Raw genomic sequence first — 23,015 nt, forward strand, 5'->3', positions numbered from 1 at the left:
CCTATTATTGCTACAGACGCTGGTGTTTACCTGTTGGCACAAATATGCAGAGTCACACCTTTCGTAAAAAACCAGAGTTTGGTGTACAAGAGGTGACCTGTTCAGACGAATGACACTCCTGCTTTTGTCTCGGCTGGGCTGTGGTCGCAGAGGAATGTCGGTCATCTGGTTTTAGGCACAGGATTTATCATGACAATCGATATTATCTTCATTTCACACCTAATACTTAACTGAACTGAACCGAGTTTGCAATATGAGCCGTGTGTTTTTGTGTTTGTGCAGAAATGCTGCCGCTCTTTAAATGTCCCACATTATGCAAAAATCGACTTTTTAATCATTTAAATCCTTATATTTAGGACTCTGGAGGTCGGCAAAGTGTGAAAAAAGATGACTCAGTCATGTTTTTGTGGTCCTCCTCACTCCAAGTACAGGAGATAAAACACGCACTCATCAAGACGTCACAATGCGCTAAATTCTTGGAATTGTGCTGGCGAGGGCAGCGGTATCGGAAAACCGGAAGTCTGCGAAAAGTTCTATTCTTGTCTCCACAGTGCAGCACAGAGTTCTACACAAACTTCCAGCCTCAGAGGATTTATCTGTCCAGTGTATACATGTTATATATGACGACAATGTGCCTGCTAGAGCCTGCAAATGATCACTTTTCCAAATGCTAACTGCTGTTAGCTTCATTTCCTGTCCCTTAAGTTTCATTTTACTTTTTTTTTTAAGGTGGATCTTTAAGGTGGACCTAAAGAGATACTACTAAAGCGAGCGTTCTGAACAGGGCTGTTTTGTTCAGGGTGATTGAACTGGTTGTTGTGCTTCATCCTTGGAGAGGTCCTTTAATTGTTGACATCCTTGTGTTTGTCCACCAGGTGAGCTGGTGGTTTGCAGACCAACATGACAGCCAACAAGAGTTCCAAGGCTGTGCCTCGTGCAGGAGGGGGTAAAGCCTCCCGAGAAGCCCCCGAAAGGTCAGTGACACGTGGGACAGGGTTGGGTTGGTTCATCTGCTCTTTCAGTCTCATTGCACGGATTTGGAAAGTCTATCTGACTACATTGATATGCTTTTTTTGATTTTAAACTGTACCTGCAGTTATATTTATTTCCAACCACCTCAGGGATCAGTCTGTAGTCACTTTCTCTTTTTTTTTTAAAGACCAGGGATTGTCAGTCATGATTACACTTCCAAAGCTCATGCAAGTACAATCCCGTATCCAGGACAAGGGCCCCATCCAACTCTGAGCCGTGAGTAGTGAGCTGAAGCTTGTGTTAGCATGTCGAGAGAGCCGATCGTGTCCTGCTGGGGGACAAAAACTAACTTTGGGAATGATATGTGATATCTGCGGGATTCATTTCTCACAATCTATCACCCTGTGAATTTACAGCGAGCTCAGATTTTATTTAAATGCAGTCTCGGTAGCGGCAGGAAAAAAGCAGCTGTGTTTGTGACTGTCTGGTTTTAACTTAGAGGAAAAACTGTTTTTTTTATATATAACACAGAACTCGCTATGGCTGATTTCTGTAAGTTACTGTCAGTAGTAACTCAAACAAATGTTCATCATAATATTAATGATCGAGATAGTGATCAGTGAAGGATAAAGCTCTAATGCTGATGGTTATGTTTCTCTAACATGACAATTCTTTCTTTTAAAAGTTGACAAACATCATCATAATACCTGAGATTGTTAAAGGTCTTAAAGGTTCATGTTGTAACACAAGTGGTGTTGGGTAGGAACGTGCTACACACTCTATTTCCAGAAGCTATATACAGTAGCTAGGAACCATTTTTTTTAGGAGAAATTACACCCATATTGAGGTTTAGAGGCAGAAACAAACAACAAAGGAAACATACAAGCTACAAACAAACAAACAAACAAACAAAAATATAATGCACATATACAGTATATACACTACACTCTTAGAAATAAGGGTTCCAAAAGGGTTCTTCTACAAGGGCTGAGGTGTGTAAAAATGTGTAATGATGCCTATTTGCAATATAAATCAGGACAAATGCTGAAAACCCTCTGCGTTTTCTGAATAACATTTGACAAATGATGTATAAACTGTTACAAAATATGGTCGTACAGTGCAATCGAGGATTACATTTTAATCCCCGTGAATTTTCCTATAAATTATAATATTTAAATGAAAAATACTGGTGAAGCAAATCCTCCTAAACTTGAGTTAAACTGGTGCAGAACTGAGTTTCAGATGAACACAGGACGTCCTGTGATGGCTCTGCTCTCTCTGTCCTGGTCAGTCAGAGGAAGTGGTTTGTGGTCTGCGAGCCCCTGGAAGTCTGAGTGAGATCCAGAGACCTGGTCCTGACCGGGCTCTGAGTCTTTGTACAGTACAGTTTGTGTGTGTGTGTGTGTGTGTGTGTGTGTGTGTGTGGCCGGCTCATCTGAAGCTGACTGAACTGGGCTTATTTATACAAGCGTGATCCAGACCACTACAAACCCCCGAAAGTCCTCAACATCTAAATATACTTCAATTCTGCTCATAGTTTCTTTTTGTCGTCTTCACTTTACAGCACGAAGAAGGAATTCTAGCTAAAATACGTTCTGAAATCCATCTTCTTTTGTGGCCGATCGTACTTTTGCAGTGGATCAAGTCTGCTGCTCTGTAAGCAGATCAGATTAAAGTACTCTTTAAATGGGATTAATGGTCAACAATCCAGAGTGAGTGGTCAACTTACTAAAGGCCACATTATACTTCTCCGACTGCGTCGCGCTGCAATTTCCCGCTCGGTCAGTAGGGGTCGATGCGTAAGGTTGTTGTGCTCCTAGCTACAGTGAGCAATGGCGTCCGAGAGAGAAAGACTGTTGTTGTTGTTGTTGAAACAGTGGCCGTTTCTCACTTTTCTGTGTCACGGAAAGCAGTTTTAAGGTAATTTGAGGCGAGAAATTGGCCATTTAGAGTCTAAACATGTGCTGTGTGTGTTAGGATATGACGTATTTATTTATAGTTTGGCAGCGACGTTGTAGGTGGTGATCAGCTCCGCCTCTGTGGACGCTCGGTGCTCGCTGTGAGCCCGGCACAGAGCAGCGTTAGCTCGGCCTGTCCTGAGGACCGATCGCAGCTCTTGCCGTCTCCGTTGTCCCTTGACGGAGTGACGGACACTTATAAAATATTTCGTTCAGCCGGAGACGACGCAGAGGGCTCTGGGTAGGTTACGCAGGAGTATAAATTTGGCTTAAGGAGAACATTTGACAGAAACTCATTTGTAATCAACCGAGCATACATAAGTGTGTCACAATTCCAGAAATGTTGGTGTTTTTCAGGACTTTGTGTTGGATCTGGTTGTCACTAAAACATCTCACTCATGTTAAACATCACAGTTCCCAGAGCTGAAGTCGGTCAGAGAGTCAGTGTGGTTTTCATTTGTCAGACGTATGAGGCTCCAATGAAACGTGTCATATTTTATAATACTAATCAATATCAGAGGATTTTCCTCTTGAAACCATGAGCTCTGTTTGACTTATGCTATATATATATTTTATCTATACAGTTGTGGAAACTTAAACACTGTACTTTTTTTTTTTCCAGTATTTGATGCTACACTCTGACTTTATCCAAACGGAAACAGGACTTTTCAGGTTCAAGGTTCTAAACAAACAGTTCAGCCACTGCTGAGAACGCTGTGTTTTATTATAATCTCGGGGCTCAGCGAGATCTCTGAAAAAACCCGGTCCGGTTACGTAAACACCGGTTCTCCGGAACAGCAGATCCTCCTGCTCCGGGCACTAGTCCGGGCACATCCGGTTGCGTACATTTGAACCGCAGAAGAAGAATAACGTCCGTTGTGGAGGTGTTTCACGAGCGACAGTGTCTTCTGACTCCGGGTCAAAGGTCGTCAAAGAGACTGCCACAGGTAGAACCTTTTTATAAAGGTTCCACCTGGAGCCAAAAAGGGATCCGTTCTATCAGATGCTAGATAAGTTGACTATAAACTATATGAACTACACTCTTAGAAATAAAAGTGCTAAGTAGAACCATATAAGGTTCTTCGGTTTGTCCTCATAGGAGAACCCTTTTGGAGGGTTCCACCAAGAACCCTTTTAAAACCCTTTATTCACGAAAGGGGTTTTAAAGGGTTCTCTGGATCAAAATGGTTCTTACCGGGACCATTAGTGTTACCAAGAACCCTTGAAAAACGGGTTTCAGGGGAAGGTTTTTCAATTGGATGGGACAGACCAAAAATATCAAAACACTTTTATTTATGCCTTTATCTTGACAAAAAAGTATGAAAAACACGAGTTTTTTTATTCTTCAAAGCTACAAGGAGCCTGAAGAGCCACATGAGGCTCTGGAGCTGCAGGTTGCAGACCCGTGCTATAGACTATAACGTGAGTCATCATGACTTTGATGAACTTCTCTTGTGTTTCTGTGAGGGACGTTCTTCACGATGCATCCATCACACTCGCATACGTTACAGCGTGCAGGTTTCTCCTCGGCTGTTGTCAAAAAAGTTTCCCCACCCTGGAGCAGGAGGAATGAAACCAGGGAAGGGCAGATAGGTGTGTGTGTGTGTGTGAAGTGAGATCTGTCCTGACCTGCATTGTTGGATCACAGTCTGCAGCCCTCAGCTTCCTCCTCCTCCTCCTCCTCCTTCCATAACGCTTGTTATTCTAACCACTGCTCTGCGGTGACATCAGATCTCCCAAACGCTTCACTTTCGCAATCGTTAGTCAGACTTCGAGTCACGCCAAAGGTTCCTGAGAGACAATGAGTCGTGAGGTGTCAGAGGAACCAGAGGGAACGTTTGATTCTCGTGAGGTTTTTAATGCTGTGTGTGTAAACGTGCGATGGTACGGTCTCGTACACCTAGCGTGAGTTAGCTGCAGGGATCAGAAAAGGCCGTGAGGAGAAAGACTCTCAGGTAAGAGCGCTGTCATAAATCGTGCTTTCTGTGTGAGGTCCACGCCGATTTCTCCCCATGTGGAAAAATCCTCAGTGGCATTTTAATGTAGTCTGTATTTCCTTTGGCCCTTTGTTTGAATCTCCTGCTGCCAAAGACAAAATACTTTCCTGTGGTTGTTCTAAATAAGTGGCTCAGGTTCTCATTCTGCCTTTGAAGTTGGGAATGAATTCAGAACCTTCAGCTGATTCTGTTCGGTTTCCTCACATCTGGTTCACATTGATTTTCCTGTGACTTTCCTTTACTGTGGAAGTTGTTGGCCGCTCTTATAATTTGCCTCCTTTTTTTATTAATAGCCCTTAAAGGTGCATTATGTAATAAATCTAAAGCAACTGGCCATAAAATCCTCCTAATATGTCACAGAGACTCAGGAATAATGTTCATATAACAAACTGAACTCACCAACAACAACAGTGCAGCCAAAATATTTGCATTAAAAAAATATTTGCAGACTGCAAATCATGTTTTGGCATCATGTGGCGCCACCTACCGCCATCTACCAATCATTGCAGTCGGTAGGGTCTCAGCTACCGAGCAACCACGGGTTGCCAGTTGCGCCAGAAAACGAAACCTAAAAGACCTCGGTAGTTTGAATTTGAATGTACTAACCATTTTTGGCCACAGGTAGAACCTTTTGGAAGGGTTCCACCAAGAACCCTTTTCAAACCCTTTATTCACGAAAGGGTTTTTAAAGGGTTCTCTGGATCGAAATGGTTCTTACTGGGACCATTAGTGTTACCAAGAACCCTTGAAAAACCCTTTCTTCGGGAAAAGGGTTTTTCAGAAGTAAATGGTTCCAGGTAGAACCTCAGCCCTTGTAGAAGAACACTTTTGGAACCCTTATTTCTAAGAGTATATAAACGATGAAGTTAAAGCTGCCCTGACATCCTAAAAAAATCATCTCTCTCTATAAATACACACTGGTGTATATATATATATAAAAACCCACTCATAAATCAAGTGTAGTTCATAAATTCACTTATGTTTTATGTGTTGAAATCATGTTTTGGCGTCATGTGGCGTCACCTACCGCCGTCTACCAATCATTGCAGTCAGTAGAGTCTCAGCTGCCGAGCAACCACGGGTTGCCAGTTACGTCAGAAAACGAAACCTAAAAATAAACTCGGGTGTTTTGAATTTGAATGTAGTAATGTAGTTTTTGGCCACATTCTTACTATATGGCGCCTTTAAATATTGTTTATTATTTCGTTTCAGGTGCCGGTCGACGTCGCCGTGTCCCGTGCTCTCGGGCAGCCAGGGCCAGCAGAGCCAGCAGCCGGTCCTCAGCGACGGCGAGAACTCGGGGAAGCAGGCGAGGTACGTCCGCACCGACGGCCGGTTCCTGGTACGCACCGGCTGCAAGGGCAAGGCGGCCGCGCTGTGCAGCAGCAGCAGCAGCAGCAGTGCAACGCTCGCGCGCGACGACGCCGCCGCCGACTCCCAGGGCCGTCTGGTCAAGTCGAAGAGCATCAGCTGTCTGGACAACAGGCTCTCCATCTACAAGCCCCAGGGTCAAACTAAATCCTCTCATCAGGACGGTCAAGGTGTCCAGGAAAACCAGGAGAGGGACCAACAAGGGGATCACTCTGCGGGAAGTGGACTTAATGGAAGGCCGGTGACCTGGAGCACGCTTTCCCTGGGACCTTCCTCCATCCAAGGCCACAAACGAACCCTCTCGCTCACGCGTTCCGTCGCAGGCGTCCCGCCCGCCACCATCCGCAAAAAGATCTCGGAATGGGAGTGCAGGAGGGTTTCTCTGCCTAGGATGAGCTTGTGTCTGGACAAACGAGGAGGAGAGCGCGTCGGAGGCAGCGAGGGCTGCCCGAGCCTGCTCTCGTCTCCCTGCAGCGAGAAAACCTTCGACTTTAAGGGCGCTCGCAGGATGAGCACGGCCTTCTCCGAATGCTCCTACACAGAGACGGAGGCGGAGGACGGAGTCTCGGACAAGGACAACCACGGTCGCTTCCAGAAACGGATCGGTAAGACGGAGTTCGCGCGCTCCCTGTCTGCTCGGAAGGAGACGTCGGCCGTCCTCAACAGGATACAGAAGATAGAGCAGGCCCTGAAAGAGAACCCCAGTCCTCCCCCTCCACGGTATCTGAGCAACTGCTACGCTCCGGACAAGACAAGACAGAGGTCTTATGTGATCGGTGACGGCTTGGACAGCACCTGCACCAGTAAGCGCAGCAGCATTTGCTCGGTGGCCACCGAGCCGGACGCCGCGTTGGGGTCCGATAAGCTCTCCAAACTCAGACAAAGGTTCAGCGTGAGCTCGGTCAGGTCCGAGAGCCCGGAACCAGCCCACGGTCAACAGGCCGCTGTGGCCACGCCGGTCAACCCCGTGCCCAAACCCAAACGCACTTTCGAGTACGACGCCAAGCGGGACCAGGAGGCCACGTCGCCCGCCAACGGACTACCTCCAAACGGAGGCGCCGAGTCTCCGCCCCCTCTGCCCTCCACGCCTGCGCCCAGTGCGCCGCGGACGGCAAAGACCGCGGGGGGAACGTCCGCCAAAAACCACGACAGGTGAGAACATCTCTGTCCTCTGTGTGTTTACATTGAGCTGAAGTCATTTGTGTTTCTGAAAAACAAAGAAAGCATTTCTTTTCTTTCTTTTCTCTTTTTATAAACATTCCAGTGGTTATTTGTTCAGTGGTTTAAACAAAGGCGAACGGCATGAGTCACTGCTGTTCTGTCCAACTGTTTCTGTTCAGCTTTGGTGTTTGATGGATTATTTTATTATTTGTGTTACAGTGGTGCCCGAAAACTCTGACAATATAAAACACAGAAGGATATAAATGCAAGTTAATGTACATGTAAGCAGAAGAAAAGATAGAAACAGGACGTACATCACAGCTATACAGAGAATAAGGACTAAAATTAACAGCGATGAGAAATAAAAGTGCTATGTAGAACCATGTAAGGTCCTCGGCTTGTCCTCATAGGAGAACCCTTTTTGGCTCCAGGTAGAACCCTTTATTCAGGAAAGGGGTTTTAAAGGGTTCTCTAGATCAAAATGCTTCTTACTGGAACCATTAGTGTTACCAAGAACCCTTGGAAAACCCTTTTTTCTGGGAAAGGATTTTTCAGAAGCAAATGGTTCCAGGTAGAACCTCAGACCTTGTAGAAGAACCCTTTTGGAACCCTTATTTGTAAGTGTACACTCTTAGAAATAAAAGTGCAGAGTAGAACTATATAAGGTTCTTTGGCATGTCCTCATAGGAGAACCCTTTTTGGCTCCAGGTAGGACCTTTTTATAATGGTTCCACTAGGAACCCCTTTTGGAGGGTTCCACCAAGAACCCTTTTTAAAACCCTTTATTCAGGAAAGGAGTTTTAAAGGGTTCTCCAGATCAAAATGGTTCTTACTGGAATTAGTGTTACCAAGAACCCTTGAGAAAGGGTTTTTCAGAAGCAAATGGTTCCAGGTAGAACCTCAGCCCTTGTAGAAGAACCCTTTTGGAACCCTTATTTCTAAGAATGTATATACGATGAAGTTGAAGCTGCCTGGACATCCTAAAAAAACCCAGAAATCCTAAAAATCGTCTTTCTCTATAAATACACACGTATATATACATATATATATATACATATATATGTATATATATAAAAACCCCACTCATAAATCAAGTGTAGTTCATAAATTCACTCATATTTCGCCTGTAACTGACAACACTCTACTTTATTAACTCTAAACAAACAATAAACAATAGAACCCAGAGAAATCCAACACTCATTATCATGTTTTTGCGTAAACGTGGTCACTACAGTCCACTCTCAGTTTAAATCCTAACCCTAAAGCGTTCAGACTGTCATGTCCACAGTCTTGTTGATAGTGGGCGGGGCCATGTGCAGATCGTCCCTATGTGAAAACGTGGATGATATATCCATAAACATTCTCCTGGACTCTGTGTTTAACATTCCTGTGGCTCTGGCTCATTTCAGAACATGCTTTAAAGCCCAAAGTCGATGGTGCAACACGAGCGTAGTTAGAAACAGCGAGAAAACTGCATGTTTGCTTCTGTGATTTCAGCACATTGTGATCAGGACGCTTCTTCTTCTTCTCTTTTCCTGTCTCTCTGAACTCTATCTCTTCCATCTGTTCAGCCTCTCTGTCTCCAGATGGCAGGTAGAACTGACCGTCTGGACTATTTTTAAAAGCATCTGGGCCTCTTCTTTTTTCTGATGACTCTTACCTGTCTACCTTCTGTGAGGTAGACGCTGACTCTTTCAGACTCTTTCTTCTTGACATTTTGAGTACGCTGCCGTGATATATACTTTTCCCATCCCGGTCTGTTTTGTCTGTCTTTATTTCCTTCTTTCTTTATTTCCAGAGAGTCTTGTGAGTCAGAGGATGCTGCGAGTCTGCCGTCTTCTCATCAGTCCTCGCCGACAGAAAACGGCACTCTGACCGCAGACGCACAGAATCGACCCAGTTCCAAAAGCACTTTAGAGGAGAACGCCTATGAGGATATAGTAGGTAAGAGCTTCGGGGACGGCTTTTTGTATGTAATTATCTTTTTATTAGGACATTTCACATCAATTGACGAGTACAAATGGATTTAAAGTTGTTAACATCAGAATTGTCAGTCATCAGCCACTGAGATACATTGGGAAACCCCAAAAATAAATAAAATAAAAAGTCCTTCAGCTTGTTACCCTGACAAAATCTGGTCTTAAAGGTCTGATGAATTGTACCCATTTCCCCCAGTGTTATGAATACGTTTAGCTTTAAGTTGACAGAAAAAGTGACCTTTTCCATAGTATATTCTGTCACATCTATGCAATTATTAATTGTAGGTTCGGTCGGCAGGTTCTTGGGTGTAGATATGTATTCACTTGGTAATTTTCACTATATTCTGACTATATTTATGGACAAATCAGTCACAGAATTGAGAAAATACTGGTTATAGGTGGACCAAGAACTGTTCAGTTCAACTCATCCTAAAGAAAAACATTCAGTGGCAGCATTTTGAAAATAGTAAGAGTCAAAGAAGGTAGAATAACAGAATATGTTCAGATCCATTTAAAAAATACACTCTTAGAAATAAAAGTGCTAAGTAGAACCATACAATGTTCTTTAGCTTGTCCTCATAGGAGAACCCTTTTTGGCTCCAGGTAGAACCTTTTTTTTTATAAAGGTTCCACCTGGGACCCTTTTGGAGGGTTCCACCAAGAACCCTTTTAGGAAAGGGGTTTTAAAGGGTGGTTCTCTGGATCAAAATGGTTCTTACTGGAACCATTAGTGTTACCAAGAACCCTTGAAAACCCCTTTCTTTGGGAAAAGGGTTTTTCAGAAGCAAACGGTTCCAGGTAGAACCTCAGCCCTTGTAGAAGAACCCTTTTGGAACCCTTATTTCTAAGAGTGTATGCAGGCTGCTTTAAAGGTAATCTCAGGTCAAACTCTGTTTTTCAGTTTTTCATTCCCTTGTACCAGAGTAATATTAAATACACATATATTATATTATTATGTAGTTATATTATATTGTGAGTGCAGCAGAGGTCTAAATTCCTTTTGATATTGTGCACGATGTGAAAGGTTTCTGTGGACGCACTCACCTCCACCAGGCTCCTGGCTAGAGCTGTAATGTCTCTGTGTTGATGTTGTCGATTTGTAATTCCGGTGAATAGACAACAGGAGCGTGAGAAACAGGCGGTGATCGTTGCACGGAGGCAGTGATTAATAACATTGTCCAACACATTATGACGAGGTCTGAAACAGGAAAGGGGGAAAATGTTTGTTGTCGCGTCCGCACGGCGCGCGATCACACCCTCGGGTGTAGAAATCGTCTCAGTGTGGGAGTGCACACAGGACAGTAATCCCTCTGTGTGTGTGTGTGTGCATTTACTTACGTATTAATTTTATTTTAATTAAACATACACTCATGGAGATGTTTAATTGTCCTATTCAACACGTTTTGACAAAGTTACTTTATCAAAATAACACAGAATTCACTAATCAAATGTATTTCGGAAACTATTACACACTTTTATTTAAGAATTGATGCGACAGGGTCTGTTTAAACTTAGTATTAAGATGTTAAATTTACTGTATATGTCTAAGGTTTGGCATTAAGGTAATGTATGCTTCAGAATTTGTATTTATTTATCCACGGGGGCTCAGAGGAAAAAGTCTGGGAACCACTGCACTGAACAATGGGTCTATTTAACTGAAGTGATTGTCTTTGCTGTTATTCATAACTCCACACAGAAGAATAAGAAGGATAAGAATAGCCTTTATTGTCATTGTATTGCATACAACGTTTAAATTAGCACATTTAAAAAATAACTATTTAAAGACAATTGAAACAATGTGATAGCATAAGAATGCATAAGCTATATGGATAGAAAAGAGGAGAATGAAGAGGTGTGGTTGCATTTCTGTGCTATTAATAGTTATGATATGTTATGAAATATAAATGGTATATATGTAATATAAAAGGTTAACACACGTTAACATGCATGATGCGTTTCCATGACGACTGACCGGAAAAAGAAGCACGCGCCGCGATACACCGAAGTCCAGGCACCGCTTACCAGTTAGCTCCGTTAGCTGCATTAGCTCATTTAGAAGGACGTGCGTGAACGTGTGTTAACCTTTTATATTACAAATAACCAGCATACCTGTGTACTGCGTATGTGTGCCTCTGTTTCTAAAGTTTAGCGTTACTCTAGAGACTAATTTTAACAATCCGGAGTCACGTAAACATGACATGCGCTCAGTCGTCATGGAAGCGATTTAACGGGCACTAATAAATATTAACTAGAATGCTATCAATACTTCATTTTTCAGATTTTGTGCTTCTTCATATTGGAGTCCCGAGTTCATGTACAAAGTTTGGTTACGATACGTGAAAGGCTTCCTGATATATGAGCTAACTTCCTGTTTGGCGGCTACACCTCCGATTTCGTCTGGCTGTGACGGGCAAATGCTTCCGAAAATCTAAAATCCTTCTGGTAGCTTTTGCGAGGCTTGGTCCAAAGATCATTTTGTGAAGGTCGGACAAAATTTGTGACCTGTGAAAGTTTAGTTTTGCTTTCTAGTCAATCCAATATGGCGGAAGAACGACAAGGGGTCGGTGACGCTATCTTCAATTTCCAGTCCAATGTTGGGTTCCTAAATTGGCCCTCAGGTATCAAAACTTTGAGAACCCCTGGTCTAGGAGCAGGAGCTGACCAAAAATCTGGCTGACTGGAATAAGAAAACGTAAGAAGCACTCAACTAGAAAAGCACTCAGAGAGCGCAGACCTCCACCAAGGCGGCTCAGTGCCTACAAAATACACGCTGCCACCGCGCATCCAAATCCGTCCGTGACTTTTCGAATTATGTTGGTCACAAACATATGGGGTCGTACCTATGTCCCCCGGGTCCTATGTTCCCCGATCGTGGGAGCATCGGACCTTTTTTTTAAAAAAAGGGTCCTATGTTCCCCACTTTGTGGAAGCCTGGGCGTGGAGCTCCAAGGTAAAGGGTTATGGTTAGGGTAGGTTAGGGTTAGGGGTTAGGTGTTAGGGGTTAGGGTTAGGGTTAGGGTAAGGGTAAGGGTTAGGGTAAGGGGTTAGGGTAAGGGGTTAGGGTAAGGGGTAGGGTCCTATGTCCCCCGGGTCCTATTGGGTACATCGGGGAACATAGAACCCTTTTTCAGAGAAAGGGTCCTATGTTCCCCGGTCTCATACAAAGCGGGGAACATAGGACCCTTTGGGCGAACAGCGGGGGAACATAGGACCCTTTTTTAGAGAAAGGGTCCTATGTTCCCCGGTCACATACAAATCGGGGAACATAGGACATAGGCCCCAGGGAACATGGATACGGTCCCCAAACATATCACTAACAATACAGAACTAAAACTGTGATAAAGAAGATTTTGATCCGTCCTCCCTCATCTCAAACCTTTGCTGCGACATGTTTCAAACAGCTTCGACTCTGACATATTATCGTGTATGAACTGCTGGACATGTCGAGGAGCCAAATTCCTTTCCACTAGCGAATGACCCGGGGCCTTCTGCCCGCTCCGTTCGCCAGCTCCCCCAGTGCTGACTTAATGTGGTGGAAATGTGTGTCAGTGTGAGCGCAGTCTCATGACTGGAGCTCATGTTTCACATGCAGTAAAAAAGAATGTCACACTAAATACGTTTCATCATAAATGCTCAGTCATGGCCAAATAAGGGCTTTTTAAAAAAAAATTTTTTTATACCCGATTGTTTATGAATCAGTGACCTGTTTGCTCTGAAGCATATTTTAGCTCGACAATGTGCAGAAAGTGCGTCAGGGCAGGGGCCTGATTTTCATGCGAACACCAACAAAGCCTCCCATTATTCGGCCAGTGTGTGCCGTGCGGAGACGTCTGAGGGTTTTGTTTTTCCTGACGAGGACATTGTCTCTCGAGCGAGGCTGAAATTGCTCCGGCGACTTCAAACGAAAGCTCTCACGCTGAAGCGAGGAGCAGTTGTTTCCACTGCAGCGATGCAGCAGTTTCAGAGGTTTCAGAGGTCAGCTGACGCGTTTGAGAGGCGGCCACGTCGGGGGGAAATGAGCCGTGTTCTGGTCCCTGTGAGCCCCTGTTTTAACAAGCGTCCCAGAGAGAAGACAACGGTATATTGTCTTGGCTTGGTTGGTTCCTCTTCATCATCTTGTGGAGATGTTCACTCATCATCTTGGATTGTTGGCACCTGAGACTGATAATGGATGTTCAGCTAATTTGTTAGCACAGTATTAGGCAACTGTTGTGAGTGATTTTATCTTGTGGTGATGATAGATGGAATGATAGTGAGTTATATGTTGATAGACTGATGGGGTTTTTCTCTTCTTTCCCATTGGAGATTGGTATATTCACTCACTGTGTACTTAATTACGTACGTGACACTTAAATAAGTGGCAGCTGGTGTTGGGTTGCATCAAGGTTGGCTATTGCTAGTGACTTCCTGAATTAATTTGATTAATTTTTGATTGATTTAGTAATATTTCAGTTTCCATACCAATTTTGCCGCAGAGCTTTTGCTGCCTATTGCACAAAGTTCTCTCTAACCTGGTGCATCATTGAAAATATTTATGTTTATATGTTTATACACTACCATTCAAAAGTTTGGGCTCACCTATACAGTTTGTTTGCGTTTTCCATTAAAAGTCAGACTTTTATTCATCAAAAGAGTTGGAAAATGAATAAAAAATATAGTCAAGGCATTGACAAGATTAGAAATAATGATTTTTATTCAAAATAATAATCAGCAAAACTGTTTTCAGCTGTGCTAACATCATTGCACAAGGGTTTTCAATGGTTTTCTAATCATCCAATAGCCTTCTAACGCCATTAGCAAACACAATGTACCATTAGAACACTGGAAATGGGCCTCTATACACCTATGTACATATTCCATTAAAAACCAGACGTTTGCAGCTAGAATAGTCGTTTACCGCATTAGCAATGTAAACAGTGTATTTATGATTCATTTCATGTTACATTCATTGAAAAAAAAAAATGTGTTATACAGCATAGAAGTGCAGCAGACAGTTTGAAGCCATCGCTTATTTGTCCAGCAGAGGGCACTTGTTCTTTTATCTGGAACCATGCAGTCTGCTCCTTCTCCTTTGACTTCTGGCATCAACAACGAGGCATTAAAATTTTTCTTCCAGAGAACTCACGCTCGCTGCCATATTTCACTCTCCCTTTTCACACCATTCTCTGTAAACGCTAGAGATGTGATGGATGTGTGAGAAAATCCCAGTAGGTCAGCACTTTCTGGAATTCTCAGACCAGCCCGTCTGGCACAAACAGCCATGGCATTATTCACCATCATCTCTCCTCCTTATGCTGATGCTCAGTTTGAATTTGACCGTATCTATCTGTCAACTTTCTCTGATATTTGGCGTTTGGATTGGAACGATGTGCCTGAAAGTTGGTCTTATTGTTATTCGCAAAGTGTGAAAAAGCTGCTGCTGCAGAGCGTTTTCACATTTGTTGACATGAAATTGCAGGACAAACAGGTTTCACCTGTAACAATAATTAGACTTTGTGTTATTGTTGTAAGTGCGAGGGTGAGGTTACACTTAACTGAAATTTTAAAAACTCCATACCTCCTACTTAACCTCATGTTTTCTGGATTTGTTCCAATGACGTGACAGAAGATAAATAATGACATCACTGTACGCTGTAAAACAGCAAATCTAATAGACGTTTGCACAGCACTGTATATATATACACAGTATATCACGAGTAATTTAATTTAAATAAAATCACACTCAGACAATTATGCACACGGTTGATCCCATGATTTTTTGTGTTATTCTGCGGGTTAAAAAAAACGCTAAAAATACAATGGTTTGTGGCGCTGCCAGATGTTCTTACAGCGCCGTAACCGGGTTTTCAAGCGGTGCCGATGTAACCGCGTTTGTCCACTTTACCCCGTAAGCCGATCCGGACACTGCCCACACGCGGTCCATTGTGTACACAGAATATGTAGAATCGCGGCCGAGGTGTGTCCCCCTCCCTGCCCTAATGCTGTGTGTCTGGGCCGGGGGATGTTTGTAATCACAGGGACCAGTTTAGTACCCTCCAGTACACGAGCAGCTATAGAGACGTATCATTTTCCCAGCAGGCTCTCATTACGCGGTTTAACGAGCTAGCGGCGCAACGTGGGGTCAGTCCGAGCCCTCTCATTCCGCTCCTCGGCTTTAATGACGCACAGAAACTCACTCCCCGTGAGTTAATTTACTGCGTGAAGTGTACTTTGCTTGTGTATATGTACACGGCGGTGTGTGTGTTTTCAGGTTCAATAATTAACCTCTAAATCATTGGTTCTCAAAGTGCGGCCCCGGGGGCCAATGGCGGCCCGCAGAAACATTTCTGGCGGCCCCGCAATGAATTACAGTTGATGGTTTTAATCCAGGAGCTACTAAGCTTGTTAATGTTTATTGGACATTACTGGATACAGACCAATAAGTGTAAACTGGACAACTGTATTTACTGTCATCCAATTTTGGATGACATAGTGACACAGTATAGTATGTTTTTATACACATTATACTATATGTTTTTAGTATAGACGTTTTTGTCCAATTTTGTTGAAATTTCTTCCCAAAAAATTGTCACATTTTGGACGACATAGTATAGTATGTCATTTTTGTCAAATTTTGGACCAAGCTTTCTTTTGAAAAAAAAAATGTGTCAAATTTGGGACCAAAAACTTTTTTCTCCAAAAATTGTCAAATTAGGGACGACATAGTATAGTATGATGTTTTTGTCAAATTTTGGACCAAAAACTTTTTCCCCAAAAATGTTAACATTTTGAACGACATAGTATAGTATGTCATTTTTGTTAAATTTTGGACCAAGCTTTCTCTTGAAAAAAATTAGTCAAATTTGGGACCAAAAACTTTTTTCTCCAAAAATTTAAAAAATTGGGGACGACATAGTATAGTATGACGTTTTTGTCAAATTTTGGACCAAAAACTTTTTCCCCATAAATTGTAACATTTTGAACGACATAGTATAGTATGACGTTTTTTGGCAAATTTTGGACCAAATAAATTTTTTTACAACATAGTTATTACGTTTTTTTTTTCCTTTGGTGGCCCTCAGTCCAATGTTGGGTTCCTAAATTGGCCCTCAGGTATCAAAACTTTGAGAACCCCTGCTCTAAATAGAGAAGCAAACAAAGCATCTGCCTGTAGGTTTATCTCCAGTGTTTGCGCTGCAGAGTTCACCGGGTTTTTCCTCGTCCAAACGCAGGAAGAAGGAACCGCAGCGACCGAACAGCTTTTCTGCTCTTTCTCTCTCGTCTGCTGACAGATAACGCTGCATTTCTTTCTTTCTTTTGTGAAAAAGTTCCCCTCGTGCATTTCGACGCCATCTGGCTCTGTTTTTTATCCCTCACTGTGGCTACACTGTGTGCTACACTTTCTCACAACCTTTTTTCGGACCCTGCCAAAAAAGCTATTCTCAGAGCAGAGCACATGTCTGAATAGACGTGCACCGCGGCGTTACACCAGTTTTCGCCTTATTGAAGTTGGCGCCGGGCCAGATGACATCAGCGCGAGCTGCAGTTTTCTTTGCCTTTGTGCTCCATCATCGATGGATGAAGACGAGCGGGAACAAAAGGCTCTTCCTGTATTTACACTCACTTCTTCAGGGAAAGAGCAGCTTTTTAAAAAAAATGACTAATCTGGTTTTTATTTTGCATTATTTAGTAAAAAAAACAATGTCTAAGGAAATGACCCCCCCCCCCCCCCACACACACACACACACACACACACACACCACCACTATGTCTTAGAGCAGACAGTTTGCATACCTGGACAGTGACTCACTACAAGTGTTGTGTCCAGAAGTTTCAGCTGGGCCCGGTGGGGCCCACGGGGCCCCGTGCCAACAGTAACTGTTTGGAGTTCACTCGAGCCAGCTGGGAGTGACCTTTGACCTTTGACTTACCTTACTTGACTCATCTGTTCCCAGACTAACCACAGGGAGGCCCCTCCTGTGCCCCCTTTACCCTCTTTGACCCCCGAGTCTCATCTGTCTTGTGCTGAAAAACAGCCTCAGTCTACACTCTTAGAAATAAGGGTTCCAAAAGGGTCCTTCTACAAGGGCTGAGGTTCTACATGGAACCATTTGCTTCTGAAAAACACTTTTCGAGCTTCTTTGAAGCCTCAGCTTTGACGCCTTGTTCTTCTTGCACTCTTAGAAATAAGGGTTCCAAAAGTGTTCTTCTACAATGGCTGAGGTTCTTCCTGGAACCATTTTCTTCTGAAAAACCCTTTCCCGAAGAAAGGGTTTTTCAAGGGTTCTTGGTAACACTAATGGTTCCAGTAAGAACCTTTTTGATCGAGAGAACCCTTTAAAACCCCTTTCCTGAATAAAGGGTTTAAAAAGGATTCTTGGTGGAACCCCTCCAAAAGGTTTTCAAAAGGGTTCTCCTATGAGGACGAGCCGAAGAAGCTTATATGGTTCTACTTAGCACTCTTATTTCTAAGAGTGTAGGGTATGTCGGTGCTGCAGCTGCACTAGACTCTCTTAGAAATAAAAGTGCTAAGTAGAACCATGTAAGGTTTCTTCAGCTTGTCCTCATAGGAGAACCCTTTTGAAACCCTTTTGGAGGGTTCCACCAAGAATCCTTTTAAAACCCTTTATTCAGGAAAGGGGTTTGAAAGGGTTCGAAATGGTTCTTTCTGGAACCATTAGTGTTACCAAGTTTCCTTGAAAAACAAATAGTTCCAGGTAGAACCTCAGCCCTTGCAGAAGAACACTTTTGGAACCCTTATTTCTAAGAGTGTAGAGTGAAAGGAAGCAGAGGAGATCGATCCATGCACAGTTAAACTACAGCTCAACTACACTGTTCAGGTGCTACATGGTGATGAGTTCTCTTTCATCTTGTTAGTATTAAACTGTTCTCAACATCCATGAACATAGAACACTGTAAAGCTTAAATCTGACAGAGCTTCAGCCTCAGCACTAATCTACCAGGCTGGATTTTGTCATGTTTTTGTTGCTCTGGTCTTATTCTAATTCCAGGTATAGGCCAGTGTTGGGGATTGTGAAACACGCGTTGTTGAGTGTCCAGGTCACATTAAGTCCAGTTCTGGTCCAACTGAACATGTACATGCAGTGAATCCACTGCCAAACACATTTCAACTATTACTCTGACTGTTAGAAAATGGATCTGGAACAATTTTGTGCTAAAATAACATTGTTCATGTCTTTTAAACGCCTGGTTTAAGTGGGGGTTAAAACAATCATTCTTTTTTTTGTCCCATTCTCTATCGCTCCTTCTCGTCCTGCCTCTGGCACTGCAGAACCTTTAATCATCATAAAACCAACACTCTGACAAACCTCCACATTTTAGAGCAAGCTCTCTTTGCCAGATCTATTTCATAATCAAGACCATACAAAATATTTAGTTCAAATATAATGTCAGCAGCAGCTTCTGTCCATACACTCTTAGAAAGAACAGTGCTAAGTAGAACCATATAAGGTTCTTCAGCTTGTCCTCATACACTCTTAGACATAAGGGTTCCAAATGGGTCCATCTACAAGGGCTGAAGTTCTACCTGGAAAACCCTTTTCCAGAAGAAAGGCTTTTTCAAGGGTTCTTGGTAACACTAATGTTTCCAGTAAGAACCATTTTGATCCAGAGAACCCTTTAAAACCCCTTTCCCGAATAAAGGGTTTTAATAGGGTTCTTGGTGGAACCCTGCAAAAGGGTTTCGGGGTGGAACCTTTTTATAAAGGTTCTACCAGGAATCAAAAAGGGTTCATCTATGAGGACAAGTCGAAGAACCTTATATGGTTCTACTTAGCACTTTTATTTCTAAGAGTGTAGTGCAGCTGCAGCATTGACATACCCTACACTCTTAGAAATAAAAGTGCTATGTAGAACCATATAAGGTTCTTCTGCTTGTCCTCATAAGAGAACCCTTTTTGGAGGGTTCCACCAAGAACCCCTATAAAACCCTTTATTCAGGGAAAGGGTTGTTAAAGGGTTCTCTGGATCAAAATGGAACCATTAGTGTTACCAAGAACCCTTGAAAAACCCTTTCTTTGAGAAAGGGTTTTTCAGAAGCCCTGAAGCCCTTGTAGAAGAACCCTTTTGGAACCCTTCAGAGTTCCAGACAGCTGGACTGGTTGCACTGACCTGCACTCGTACCTGCCCCAGTGTGAGAGCGCATGAAGACGAATGCGTAAGAGTTCTGACGTTTGATTTCCCCCCCCACAGAGAAGGAGAACCCGTACGAGGACGTGGACCTGAAGAGGAAGAACATGGGTCGAAAGTCTTGCCTGTCGGAGAGCAACAGACCGTGGACGGCTGCAGACAGGAAGCTGAACTCTCCGCCTCAGGTGAGTCTGAATCCTGCATCAACATCAGCACTACATCTGTTTTCACCATGTAAACAAACTACATGTGTTTTATTAGTGACTCTGGATAAGATCAGTTAGAGGATCTGACGCCTCGTTACGACAGTTTAAACAGCGCTGATGTTCAACAGAAAGTCAAACACAGTCTCACTAAAGACGCGCGCGGTGGTTCAATACAAACACTCGTAGAACATCGTCTTTGTCAGGACTAAAAGAGAAGAGGAACTGATGTATGTCTGCTCTCGGTGAAGCCAAAACAATAAGACATCATAAATAATAAAAGTCAGACAACGATCGGCTTCTCGTGTTGCCACAAACATCTGCGATCTCCTTTCATTTCCTTCACACGACAGCCGTAGTTTTTTTTTACGCAGAACAACGGGGCAGAGGGTTCTGCGAAGCGACTTTGGTGCCGTTTGTGGCTTCCTGCGATATTTCAAACATTTCTTTGTTTGTCTGTTTTTAATGAGCTGTTGTCGTCAGTGTCAGCGCAAAAACCTCTGAAGCAAATTCATGGCACTTTCAGACACGACTTCACAATAAAAGCCACCCCCCCCCCGTCTTATTAAGAAAGAAAACACATGCATTTAAAGACAATTGTCCTCATGAAAATTGTCTTTTTTACAAAACATGAAATTTATGGTGAAATATAAGTGCAATTTCAACAATATTATGCCTAAATGTACCATTTACACATCACACTGGACCTGGAAGTGAAAAATATTGTATTTGACATTGTCATTTTAACAAATTCATCCTGTGAGGGCCGGATTGGACCCTCTGGCGGGCCAGTTCTGGCCCCCCGGGCCGTACGTTTGACACCCCTGGATTAGACTGTGTTGATTTCGCACTGAAAATGACACAATATGAACAAAACAAGCCAAAAAATCAGATAAAAATAAGATACAGATGCACATACACACTATAAAATAAGTATTTTTATGCACTTGAGGCAAGAATAACTTGTATTATAATAATCCTTTCTAGTTGGTTTAGACCACAGTTGTTCTCTGATGTGCACGGGAAAGAAGTCTCACCTTTAGATGTCACACATGCTTTTGAATGAATGAATGAATGAATAAATGATCAGATTTTCTGTTTTCTGTCCTGACCACAGTTACCTTCCAAACCCAGTAGCCAGTCGCTCCACCTCACGGGTCAGAGCGAGAAGAGGAGCCACCGACTGTCACAGTTATCCAAACGCTACAGCCACGACGAGCTGCTGCTGGGCGTGACGTCGTCGCCCTGTGGTCTGCTGGACGACGGCCTCTGTGGCACCAGCGACACTCTGGCCTCGCAGAGGCACTGGAGGATCCCCAAGGTATATTATACTGTATATATATATATATATAGGTATATATATATATATATATGTACTCTAACACCTACACTGAATCCATGCAGAGCTCTGACTGTGTCAGGTTTCCAGAGTCAGAGACGGCACAGTTGTGTATGACTGATAATCCTTCAGATAAGGATCAGGTGTAGTGGTTATCTCTCGCCTTTGCAGCAAGAAGACCCGGGTTCCTGGGTTCGAGACCCGATTGGAACAAAGGGCCTTTCTGCAAGGAGTTTGCATGTTCTCCCAGTGTGTTCGTGGATTTTCTCCGGGTTCTCCAGCTTCCTCCCGCAGTCCAAAAACATGCAGATTTGGGGCTTATGTGAATTTGTCACTCTAAAATGACCATAGGTGTGAGAGTGTGAGTGAATGTCTCTATCTGTGGCCCTGTGATGAACTGGCCTTCCTTCCTGTGGAGGATAAAGTAAAGTTTACCACATTGTTAATGTGGTAAACGACGATTCTAGCTGCAAACGTCTGGTTTTTAATGGATTGGAATATGTACATAGGTGTATAGAGGCCCATTTCCAGTGTTCTAATGGTACATTGTGTTTGCTAATGGCGTTAGAAGACTATTGGACGATCAGAAAACCCTTGTGCAATGATGTTAGCACAGCTGAAAACAGTTTTGACTATATTTTCTATTCATTTTGCAACTCTTTTGATGAATAAAAGTCTGATTTTAATGGAAAACACAACAAAAATGATAAAGGTGAGCCCAAACTTTTGAACGGCAGTGAAATTACTTCCAGGGTTTTAGTGTCTGTGTGTGGTTTTCTTGCCTTGAAGCTTCTCACTTTTGTTTTTCTACAAACTCCCTAAAGCAAACGTACAGTATTTAACACTGTAACCCCCCCCCCCCCACTGCTTCCTCTGTATTACTGCCCGATCAAAAGAAACAAATGTCGGGATTTTGTCTTCCTTCTTTTCACAGCTGGTCCAGAGGATCAACTCCATTTACTGCACTAAACGTGGGAAGAAGAGGCTAAAGAAGCTGTCCATGTCCAACGTGGAGACTGCGTCTCTGAGAGGTCAGCGCCGTCTCTGTTAACTCTTTAACGCGTGCAGACGTTTGTGTCGTCGCCGCCGTCTCTGACCCTCTGACCCTCTGACCCCGCCGTGATATAAACACCTTTATGGAATGACCTCTTTGACCTCTGTAGAAAACATTCTTGTCTGTCTCATGTCTGCCTGCAGATGACAACAGCGAGAGCGAGAGCGACTCTGACGACAGGTTCAAAGGTGAGCGAACCGCGGTGACGCTGCACTTCCCGGCTTTTTGTTTTTTTCCTCTCTGCAAAAGTCTCCTCAGTGTGGAATTTAGAAATGACTTTTGAAGGGTTCTCTGGATCAAAATGGTTCTTACTGGAACCATTAGTGTGTGTTACCAAGAACCCTTGAAAAACCCTTTCTTCGGGAAAAGGGACATTGTGTATGTATCTACTATTTTAGCAGTAGATGCTTTTGTCAAGTGTTTCATCATCCATCCAGCTTCTACACTCTTAGAAAGTGCTAAGTAGAACCACATAAGGTTCTTATAAGGCTTGTCCTCATAGGAGAACCCGTTTTGGCTCCAGGTAGAACCTTTTTATGAAGGCTCCACTTGGAACCCTTTTGGAGATGCACTCGTGTCCGTGCATATCAAGGCAAATCACTATTTTTTTGGTCGGTGCACCGGAGCCAAGTCACATTTCTAAATTCCACACTGGGATCTACACTCTTAGAAATAAGGGTTCCTAAAGGGTTCTTCTACAAGGGCTGAGGTTCTACTTGGAACCATTTGCTTCTGAAAAACCCTTTTCCCCGAAGAAAGTGTTTTTCAACGGTTCTTGGTAACACTAATGGTTCCATTTTGATCCAGGAAACCCTTTAACACCCCTTTCCCTGAATAAAGGGTTTTAAAAGGG

The 23,015-nt window shown here is 43.2% G+C and overlaps 1 protein-coding gene across 2 annotated transcripts in view; it reads left to right on the plus strand.

The window, feature by feature from the left end:
• Positions 1 to 889: 889 nt before the first annotated feature.
• Positions 890 to 23,015, plus strand: part of dennd2b (DENN domain containing 2B) — a 51,473-nt gene continuing 29,347 nt past the window's right edge. Inside the window, exons 1-7 of one of the 2 annotated variants that reach the window (XM_083891301.1) lie at positions 890 to 974; positions 6,140 to 7,450; positions 9,258 to 9,403; positions 19,630 to 19,817; positions 20,887 to 21,090; positions 22,043 to 22,139; positions 22,306 to 22,350. In XM_083891301.1, the coding sequence (XP_083747427.1) occupies positions 901 to 974; positions 6,140 to 7,450; positions 9,258 to 9,403; positions 19,630 to 19,817; positions 20,887 to 21,090; positions 22,043 to 22,139; positions 22,306 to 22,350 (2,065 nt within the window). In that variant the 5' untranslated portion in view covers positions 890 to 900. The remainder of the gene's footprint in view (positions 975 to 6,139; positions 7,451 to 9,257; positions 9,404 to 19,629; positions 19,818 to 20,886; positions 21,091 to 22,042; positions 22,140 to 22,305; positions 22,351 to 23,015) is intronic. The other variant, XM_083891302.1, reaches the window with a different exon arrangement.

Source organism: Microchirus variegatus (assembly GCF_963457635.1).
Source record: "Microchirus variegatus genome assembly, chromosome: 6".
Lineage (NCBI taxonomy): Eukaryota > Metazoa > Chordata > Actinopteri > Pleuronectiformes > Soleidae > Microchirus > Microchirus variegatus.